This window comes from Boleophthalmus pectinirostris, unplaced genomic scaffold (assembly GCF_026225935.1).
Source record: "Boleophthalmus pectinirostris isolate CB_2022bp ecotype Guang Dong unplaced genomic scaffold, ASM2622593v1 HiC_scaffold_13, whole genome shotgun sequence".
In the NCBI taxonomy this organism is placed as follows: Eukaryota; Metazoa; Chordata; class Actinopteri; order Gobiiformes; family Gobiidae; genus Boleophthalmus; species Boleophthalmus pectinirostris.
This window is the reverse complement of record NW_026571036.1, coordinates 15036759-15047953: the sequence shown is the minus strand read 5'-3', so window position 1 is coordinate 15047953 and position 11195 is coordinate 15036759. Positions and strand designations below refer to the sequence as shown.

General features: G+C 40.3%; 1 protein-coding gene across 1 annotated transcript; it reads right to left on the bottom strand.

Moving 5' to 3' along the window:
* Nucleotides 1–2344: 2344 nt before the first annotated feature.
* Nucleotides 2345–10033, bottom strand: enah (ENAH actin regulator). Its single transcript, XM_055149778.1, has 4 exons — nucleotides 9444–10033; nucleotides 3410–3575; nucleotides 2895–3083; nucleotides 2345–2350 (listed from the first exon to the last, which is right to left on the bottom strand). The coding sequence occupies exons 1-4, from the start codon at nucleotides 9446–9448 to the stop codon at nucleotides 2345–2347; spliced, it is 366 nt and encodes a 121-aa protein (XP_055005753.1). The 5' UTR covers nucleotides 9449–10033.
* Nucleotides 10034–11195: the final 1162 nt, after the last annotated feature.

Here is an 11195-nt window from a genome sequence, read left to right as displayed (position 1 = left end):
AAGTTGCTCCAAATTGTTCTATATTGAAATAAACAATGAAAACCTTGCATATTCAAGGTTTAAAACAACAACAGTGCACACACACACACACATTGCTAAGTGTCTATTAAATATACACTTGTCTCCATGAAGATGTTATTACTTTGCCTGGAATGTTCCATGGTATGACATTAAACATATCCATCTAGCATTTCTTCATTACATGTGTTTCTGCTCAGAAAAACAATGATGGTGTATAAGGGTGACTCTCCACAGATCTGATCTGTAATATAGCCTATGATTGTCTCCCTAAAAATAGATTGGTTTAATCTTTGCAGTAGAACATTCAAGACAAGTGTGTGAGTCTACACTTTTTGGGGTATCAGTGGCTCTGTCCTCAGCCAGTCAGAAGGAATTATCATAGAATTATCAGTGACCATGGTCAGTAAAGCCCTCATGAAACATGTCTCTGCTACCTTAACGTTAACCAACATCCAATTCCAAGTTTCAAAATGTGTATATAATAAAAAGCAAGAATAACACATAGGGGGTCTTTAAATAAACTGTACGGGCTATAGAATATTGTGATGTCATCTGAAACCCTGCATTAGCACTCAATGTTTCCAGGCAGATCTGAGACTATTCTAAGCACATATTTGAAGCTTGTGTCATCATCTTTCCTATGACTGTGGGGAGGCTCTGACAAGCCCTGGCTCTGGGTCGTCTGCCTGTCAGCCACAGCAGTGATGGAGAGGTGTAGTTGCCCCACCGTCCTTCTCGGCTTTCTGTCTCCAGCCCCAAAATACACCATCCGCCACATGCAGGAAGTGAGACTTAGAAAAGACCCTTGTGACTCAGTATGTACCTGAATGAAAATTGATTTGGCATCACAGTTTAGAGTTCTTTGTTAATAATTTTGGCATTTACATATTGTGCTATAATTAGCGAGATCCAATAAATACCAAAACTAAAAACAGAATAAAAACTAAGAATAATGTAAGTAGGTGCACTTAAGCAATGTTTCCTGTGTGTTTATAATGAGACAAATCTAGCACAGCTGTTAGACCCTCCCTAGTGCAGCAGCTGTGCCAGGTCACTGAGCACAAACGATCACTTTACTCCAAATGCATTGTACTGTGCATTGTAGTTGTGACCTGTTAGTGAGCAGTGCTCACGCTAGATCCACCAGTGAAAAATGCGTGGAAAAGGTAGACCTGTTTTATTATATATGATTATAGATTAAAAAACCTCAAAGCCCTATGTTTACCAATTATAAAAATAGTAATGCATTAAATTTATAGAGCATTTTTAGACACTTTACAGTGCATTATTTATTCACACTCAGTCATGGTAAGCTACTACTGTAGCATGTTTTAGTTTAATATGCCAAGTAATGTAGTACTTGGTTACAGTTATAGTGAGATGTTAGAATAGGCAACTTCTAACACATTTTGGTGAGGCATTATTGCATTCTGTAAAATGGACATTTTATATGTACAAACCTTTACTCATGGCAAATTTGTGATAAAAACACAACTAAAGCTTCCATAGGCTCCATTGTCATCAGAAAAATATAATGGCACAGGAGGTTTTGAGAATAAAAAGAAAGTAAAAACAACAAATCCAATTATTATAAAAATATATCCAAAGAACGTCTTCTGCATTTTCAGCACTAATCTGCTGGCTCATCTCAGTTAAAAGGGTCAGGCTAGGACACCCACTCATTCTTTGAGAAAACTTGTATTGTTGGGAGAAAAAAAAAAAAAAAAAAAGAGTGGAGCAACGAGAATCCAAAATGCAGCAACTACACCACTTTTTAAAACTAAGTCCCTGTGGGAGGTTAGACTATACATTTCACTAAAAAATAGTTAGCATGATTGACAGATGAATGTCTACTGATGCGACTTCACATTTTCAGTTCAGCTACAGTTAAATCAATTGAGATTATGATGCAAAATACAAATAGCCAGGGTTCTCCAACTAAATTTGCTCAAGGGCCACAAACTTAATGGCCCACCCCACTCGGGGTCCGGACACATTTCATCTCTATTTTAACTGTTAGTGGTAACCATAGACTGCATATAAATGAACAGAGCTGACATGCTGGCTACTATGTTCCTAGTAGGAAATTTGGAGGCACACACTTCCGGCTCCTTCTGACCCTGGAGCCTATTGATTTACATTGGAATATTCTTGCCTTTCTCTGTAACTGCTGCTGTGAGCCTTGTCATTTTGGTCTTAAAATGTTCGTATTGACCCACAGAGTACATGATCCAGGTGTTTTTTTGGGTGTTTTTTTGTTTTGTTTTTTTGCAATTTGTCCATTCAAAAAATCCTATTCATAATATAAAGCCTGGCTCCAAGTTCACACCTGTAACAGTTCACAAGCATCACAAGTTTCATTTGAGTGGAGCTGAACACTATGGGTGACGACACACTCACTTAGTCCACTTATTTATACAGTCTGTTGTATTAACATAATATTTAAAACCAAACTAAGCCAGTTAATATGAAACAATATTTAGCTAAATTAGTTAATTAACAAAATACATTTCTTTTTTTGGCTCCTATGACTTTTATAGTTGAGCTAGAGTTGCCCCTCTTTTATCCTGCCTGCCTCTCAGAGCTCCCTGCTCCTGTCCACTTCTGTCTGCTCCCTGCTCTCACAGAAGTTCCTAGTGCATTTTGGAGTGAATTGTGTGTACTGATGACATAGATTGAGGGATTCTTTTTGAGATCTTAGTGCTACTTCCTATATTTTTCAACCTTTCTTCACATACAACAATTGACAACAGGTACTATCCTATCAAAAATTGTAATAATTAAAAAACATAAAACACTGTAACTTTTAACAATAAATATGTTAAGAACCATACAATATTTGCTAAGTGGGACCTCATGTGACTGCAGCTTACACTACTCTCACCTGTGTCCTGAGAGTTGAGCACTTCCAGTGCATGCATCATGGCACTGGCAAATACATTGGCATCCTCTTTGCTTCCAAAGTTGAGGCCATAAACCTGTCGGGCATCACGCCACTGGTGGAACGTCTGTGTGGCCTGGTTATATTTCAGGCCTTTGGGAATGGCACAGTTTATCACCACCTGCTCAAAAGACCAGAGACAATAGACATGACTCAAACTTTTGAAATTTTATTCTACCAGGTTCCCACTAGTCCCTCGGTGTTGACTTTTTTTTTTTTATCTAACCCATTCTTCCTTCATGCTTCAGTCATAAATTGTCCCCATAAAAAGTACTAGTTAAAGACTATTTAATCAAAAATCTCCAATCTCGCAATCAAACGTTTTTATATGCTCAGCATGACTAGGTTGTGCCCTCAGCTAACTAATAAAAAACAGAAGGTTTGCATTAAAGCAGTAAAATGCATCTCATGTATAGAACATGAATAGATAGGCTACCAGATACTGACCTGGTGGTCCTGTATTTTGCGTCCTACCACCCGAAAGGCATTGTTTCCTGTGTGGTGGTAGATGTGCACTCTGCTGAAGCCAGTGGAGCCTCCTGCAGGGACCCACTTCTTATTGGCATCATCGTATACCATGACAGCAGCCCGCGCCTGGCAGATGCTCTGTTCACTGTTCAAACAGCAAACAGATGTAAGCTAGTGATATCACAGCAAAATCTCGCTATAATCACACACATTTTAAATGTTATGGTCGTGGGCACAATCAATTAATTATTTTGTTGCAAAATAAAATAGCAGTGGCAACTACATAGAGCTTGATACCTTGCATATTGTCATTGAGGTCAGAAAAATGCAGTGATTACATTAAAATCTTTTGTTTTTCATTATATCTACAAGTCTGCATCAAGCATTCAAAACCGTTTCCCTCCATGGCATATAGCTGCACTCATACAACTGCGACATGCTCTATAATATAGTGAAGTATACGATTTTTAAGAGATATGCTTGTTTCCACCACTGATTTAAATAGAAAAAGCACACAAATAAAGCAGTAGTTGCATCTCAGGCATAAACCTTTGATTAAGGATGAAAAGTGGTATAGTTTTGGTTTAATGAGAGCCACACCTTGTTGGTCTGATGTTTACACACACAGACAGAGCACAGTGAGCACTTTCAGCAGAACGGGTCTGGACACCAATATACAAGCACAGTGAACAACGAGGCATTCATATCAACCACTGTACCAGCCTGTTTAAGCAACACATAACTGCAAGCTGCAGATCTCATTAAGTAAGTGTTATATGTCCCTTGTGGGCAACCATGGATGAAAGAAGAAAAATGTTTGGACATGACAGTATATGTGAACTCAACAGGACTAGAACTGTATCAGTGATAAAACCATACACTGATGTGATCTCCTGCTCACAGTGTATAACTGAAAGGATGTGGAAGAGCATCTTACACAACATGAGTCTCACAACTAAGTCTGTGTATTTAATTTGAAATTGCTCCAAAAATATTTGTACAATCAATAAATAAAGCTTTCAGACAATTTAATGTCTGTCTTATTCAACCTCTCGCCAGATAATCCCAACTCAGACAGTAACAGTGGTACAATGGGTGCATTTAAAATGTTTTCCTCTACTTCTGAGGCTCAGGTAAAGTTTAGAATTATATATATATATATATATATATATATATATATATATATAGTCTTTAAACTGCTCTAACACCCTTGAGGACTTTCTGCCAAATCAAATCTGAATGCAAGGTTTATGAATATTCAAAGGTTTTCTTTAGACAGTGATGCGGGACACAGGCCGCCACATTTGCACCTAAGCGCACACTTAAGAACTCCATTTGGTTTCAGATGACATCGCAACATTTTCATAGAATTAGACTTTTTAATGGAGAGGAGGAGGGACTACAGTTCATATACAGATTTTATTGTAATAGAGAGAGGACAAGGTTCTTATCGAAACGGTCAGGCTCAACATTTTTGGGTTTTCCTTTTCCACACTGAAAACCATGAGCTTTATCTCAAGTCACACTATCTTCCAAACACAATTGTGGAACACTTCTATTATAATTATTCATATGAGAAACCCACATTCTTGTTGTCTCAATCCATGAACCAGAAGAGGAAAAACAATTATTCCACCAATGCCAAGGAACATAGCATTTACATGCGTGCCATGCTTCTGCCAAACTTCAGCTGCGAACGCTCGGTGGTTTGGAGAAAAAAACATTGCTGGATGAGAAGGACTGGAGTATTAGCAGGTACATACCGGTGGATTTCCATTTTGGAGGCCAGCGCACATCTCTGTTGGAGGATGACGCTGAATGGCATATTCTACTGTAAATCTGTATTCATGATCAAAGCCTACCCCTCCTCCACCATATCCTCAGCGAAGCGAGATCATGGCGTTCCTCTCATACACGTCTTCCAGACTCTGCAAACGCTGCCTTTCCCATGGCTTCCTCACTATGGCTACTTCAGTATGGCTGGTGCAAAGGGTATCCAGGCAACAGGCTGTACTGTGGGTGTAGTGGAACCTGGGAGAGTGTGCTCAGCAGTCATTGCACATTTGTGTGCATCCGACAGCTCTTCCACTCTGCTCCTGACTCACACTCTGCTCTGCTCTGACAGCACAATCAAACATATATGTGATGTACAGCAACAAAAACTATAACTTAGCACAGTGCACAGCATCAGCCAAATGACAATAACAATAGAAATTAATTCATTATGATATTTTTCTGTTAATGGTATAAAGAAATGCTCTTATTTGTGTGAGTAGCCTTTCGAGTCACAAGGCCAGTGCACATGTGTGGTCAAGGCCCTGGCAGCATGCTGCTCTGTTGGTCTGGGTGACCGTGTCCCTTGAGACACCAACACGGCTGTGTTCTAGAATCTAGAGACTATCAAATGTTCAGATCATGTTACTGTCGGTGTGCACTGAAAGATGGCTCATCAGTGAAGATCGGATTACAGCCCAAACAACAAATGACTAAAGGACAAATGAAAAGCACCAAGTTCACACTTTGAGAAAGTATTGTTAGTCCCACTAATAGGCTAATATTCTTAACTGGAAGAAAAGTGTCCAGCAGAGATTATACTGTTTGTTATGGCTGATGTTCTGTCATGGCCGAGGCAGCGTTTAGCAACTAACGAGGTGAGCTCTCAGATGGAGACAAGTAGTGTGAAGCCTCATGTTCTACTTAAAGGTTGATCACATTGACAAAACTTTCATTTAATTTCAGGAGTACTCTATATATGTGTGAAAAGCTTTCCAAGATGTTTCCAGCTAGACCAAAAAGGGTCTAGGCTCCTTTTAGACTGATAAAAGAAACCAGAAGAGGCTTTCCATATGAGGCCCACCCAACAGGTCTTCAAACTCAAAACACAACCTAGTGCAGAAATCAAACCTGGGACCATGTTGTGATAAACAGAGTGAGAAGTATTGTTTCACACTTCCAGTTAAAGAAAACAGACGCTTCCAAAAGTCAAGTGACCAATAACTGTCAAGCATTAAGGATTTGCCAGTTAATGCATTCATCCTCCAGTTACAGAAAACTTACGAGTCTCGAGTCATTTTGGCACAGGTGTCTTTCCACCTCCACCGGTAATCCTTTTCGGGACCGTTTGTTGTTGTTCTTGTGTTCCCCTAACTCAACAGTTTGCTGTATGCTTTCTGCTCAACTGTGAAGTTAACTTGACACAGAATTCAGACTGACAGTGACAGGGGTGAATGCCCCCCTCCAGCACTACCCCTAACACACATGCACAGACACTAAAGCAGAGCAGCTGAGTGGGGGGCATCGGGGAGGCATTGGGTCTCCAAAACAGGTCCAAAATAGCTGTTGCGTTCACAGGTCACAAAGGCACAGAGTGAACGAAAGAACAGACATGTCCATGTTGTTCAAAGACAATTTGTCATTGCAGATTAACAGTGTCATTGGATGTGTCATTACTGTTAGCAGTTAGCCATGAGAGCTGAAGCCAAACATAGCTCTGAATGTGAATACTTTAGCAGAGACTCAACTTCAAATGGGAAAGGTTTCTAGTGAGCACTGGATGGCAACCATGTCTAGGTCACTAATATTTCACCAGGGTTCAGTCTCTACTACAGTTGTTTTAGAAAGAAAAACTAAACTATTGCTCAGATGTATTGGAGGCACTGTGGACGGTATAAAGAATGCATGAGGAACTATAACTGATAATTAAAAATATATATCGTGTACACAAAATATGCATATAATGTATCTTTTATATAATGTATGTTTTTATTATAAAATCTAAGGGCTTTATGTTATGTTTTGAGAGTGTTTGACTCCTCACATTCATGTCAAAGAAATATCTGCTCTTTAAATGCGACAATGACATTTGCAGTGTCCAGAGGAAGATTTTTGTTTTACTGGTGGTTCAAGACAACACAGGTCAAGTCAGCTGTGGGTGTGAAGCCATACAGCTAGAGGCATCAGTTTACTAAAGCCCCAGGAGCAGTTGGCCCCTATCCAAGCTCAGATGTCAGTGACAGAATCTAAAAATAGGACAGGGCCAGGTCAGCTGCAAAATCATATCCATAGATGGAGCCCATACAAGAAAACAAAGCAAAGAGTTCATCACCATTATATGAAACAAAGTTACTCCCAAATGCTCACGTTGTTTTTTAATGTATTTTAGAAAGTCCCATGTATAACCAAGCATTTTGAGCTCTGAAGAGGAGGACCAATAAATGGAAAAATACCTAAATGTGGATAAAACAGAACTTTGTTATTGAGAACATAACAAAAAATTAGGTTTATATTCCCTAAAATAAATTGAGCATAGTACTTTAAATATTTATGAGTAATAACCGTGATAAACACATACCAGTTTGCTTTATCTTGGACATGAACACAATTTCTAACCTTGTTAGAAATCGCCAATTTTACTAAACTTTTAAAAGCTATACAGAACACTGATAATATATCAGCGCTGATATTGTTATCAGGTCATGTGACGGCAATAAGAAGTATAGCACAAATTGTTTGTGTGATTAAATAACAGAATTCTAAGGTCCAAATAAGTTCCAACAGAACTCAAACCCAATCCCAAACTCAAATCCACTGAATGGTATTAACATTTTCTGGACAAGAGCAGACATTATATTACATGACATTAGAAACAGTATGTCCAGAGTTGTGAGTGTGTTTTTATACAAGACTTCCCAATATCAGTCTCATCATGTGGCCATTACATTAACGTGACATTTCTCCACCCATACAGTGTCCCTTTTGGTGGTGTTGCTCCTCCCCCAATCCACCGTGTAGGACCACAGGTCACTTGTTTCTACTGTACTCCACAGCATTATTGTCATTCCAATCTAATCTGGTGTTCATCTCTTGATGCTGGAAAGAGTAGGGCTCCATTAGTGTCCATCTCCTTGGCTTTATCCACCTGGTTTGCCAAATTGTTTGCCCAAGACCACTGCACAAACTCCCTCATTTACATCCTATGCTGGAAGTTGTGTTGTCATCACCTTCATGATGCCTGATGTCAGAAAGAACCTGCTCTAGTTATGAGATGGGCAACAGAACTACGCAGCCAGGTTGTAATTTGTCTAAACCAATGGGATCTTCGTCAGACTCCAGTTGAAAATGATGAGGAGCCCAGTCAGACATACAGCCAAAACTTCAGGATGTGGGGGGCCAACCAGGTGAATTGAGCCTATTCCTTCCATTCCTTTAGTAATATTCAGAGCCAGAACCTTCAGCAGGTTTGGTTAGAATCAGGATACTAGCCTGTGTAGCCTACTATGAAAACGATTACATGATTTTAACACATTAGGCTGCCAATTGAATCCTCAATACATCCTCACACAGTCTTTCATAAAAGTTTGAAGTGGCTCTGCAGTGGAATTGTTCACCATCAGTGAAAAGGCTCAACATTATTCCTCAGTAGTTCAGAACTTCCAGGGCCTTACACACATAACCACAGCTGCCCCACAGCTGGAATCAATTAGGGGCTTCTAAAAGGGAGAGGCGTGACAGCACAGGAAAACTCGATTCTTACAGACCAAGTAAACCATAGGCCTACTAATGCACACACTGACGCAAATTACAAGTGTCTCTACTCAACTAGCGAAGGCCTGGTTCCTTAGTTGTTGAAAAATACAATTGATAAAAGTTTCCAAGAGCTCCTTTGCCCTGCTTTTTAAACGCTGCCTTTCCGACCAATAAGCACCCTACAATGAAGGGGGCAGACGTGCACTCCGTGGCACGGATCTGCTGAATACTGCCCATCTCACACGGCCAACGTCAGCCCAGCTCTAAAGCGGTGACAGCCATGCAAAAGCAATGCATGAAACGCATCATCTCGAGAGAGAACCGACACAGTGGCTCTCGCTGCGGCTACATTCAACCGCAAGAGCTGTTCGCAGTGGACGCTCACGGACTAATCGCTGGCTGGAGGCATCGTGTCAGCTGAGGCCGTGACAGTGGTCAGGTCCTGGAGGACAGTTCAAGGCTCAACATGTCAAAAAGACCCGCTTACCTCATGGCAGCGACCGGTCAGAACAAATGCTGCACTCTCTACGTTCGGACTCGAGTTTGTAGTTCAGCTCACAAGAGGCAAGATGACTGTGTTGGTGTGTTGCTCCGTTGAGGGTTTGGAAGGGGGGGGAGAAAAAAAATGGGGGAAAATGAGGAAAAAAATCCCAAAAGTACAACAGTCGCTGTTAAATCCTACATGTTCCTGAGGGTTTAGCTAAACGAAAATAAAAGTCTGAAGACAGGACACCCCCACAGTTTCTTGGGTTCCTCTGACGCACTGGGGCAACGTGATGCTTCGCAGTGCCGCTTTGCTGCCGCTCTGCTGCCGCTTACTGCTGCTACAAGTGCTGCGTTCAGGGACAGGGACCTGCTATATTCCTAGGAGTCATACGTTGCTCATGTTGCAGTGACTTCACCACACTCTTTTATAATTTTTGTACACCTCCATCTCTACAGACTGGTGTAGATGATCCTCTCCTTCAGGGTCTCGTGTGTGTTTGTAACACCCTGGCTGTAGTTCGGATACGCACCGTGGACTTTCTTCCCAAAGGCACCCAAATGCCGCACAAAAAACAGCTTTGACTTGACGCAGCTGTTGCACGCGCACGCTCAGTGGAATAGCACGCGGAGTTGTAGGGTCCGCGCACGCAGGTTGCCCCTGACAACAGCAGCAGCTCCGTTTGTATGAAGTTATATAATCAAAGGTAATAATGGACGATCATGGACATTTATAGACTAGTTGAAATCATGTTGGAAATAAGTCACTATAGTCAATAGTTTGTCAGGGCAGAATTTGCAAAATGGTTGCAAATGGATTGGCCTAGATGAGCTATTATGAGATATTATTTCAGCAATGAGACTATGTTTAACTAACTTAATTTATCTCATTACGGACGGGTTCATGGCTTGACAGAACAACGGTCCTTGGTCCCTCTAGAACAGGGGTGTCAAACTCATTTTGGTCCGGGGGCCGTATCTAACCTACTTTGATCCCAAGGGGGCCGGATCAGGAAACTCATGGCATATATATACCAAAAATAGCAATAAGTTCAAATATTTGTGCAGAGAAACACAAATCTATTACAGAAATATTTTTTAATTGATGAACTCTTTCTTTTACAAAATATTATAATATTATGAACAACCTGAAACTTTAAGAAAAATGCAATTTCAACACAATGTTTTAACATTAACTTGTATGCAAATAGGAATAAGTCCATTTTTCTTGGAAATACCTGCACTCTGCGTCCACTTTTCTCATTTTTGACATTTTGCTCATGAGGGTGTCAGGGTCAACAGTCAAAACGATCGTCCTTTAAGACCGTTTGGAAAGAGGCACGTCTTCATTTATGCTGCTCTGGTTTGAGGTGGCCACGCACAGAGGAGACGCTGCTATGCTAAGCGACGCAGAAAACTACCAATATTTTCATAGAAAATATAATTAAAATATTTTAGTGGAAAATCACAATAATAATAATAATAATAATCCAGTCTATGCTTTTTACATAAATAGAAGGTTTAACAAAGAAAACAATCTAGGCCTACAGGTGGGCTGAAAAATCCGAGGCACACTCATGAAATAATTTTCAAAAACTAGAGGAGAAGAGAATTTAGAGGGGAGTATGTCCCCTATATAATATTATTGTGATCAGACTGTACAGTCTATGACTGTGACTCAACTTACAATCCAAAAGGTGGCAGTAGTGCACTTTTCAACTTTTTTGCTCTCCCCACATTAGTTTAAAAGAAGAAA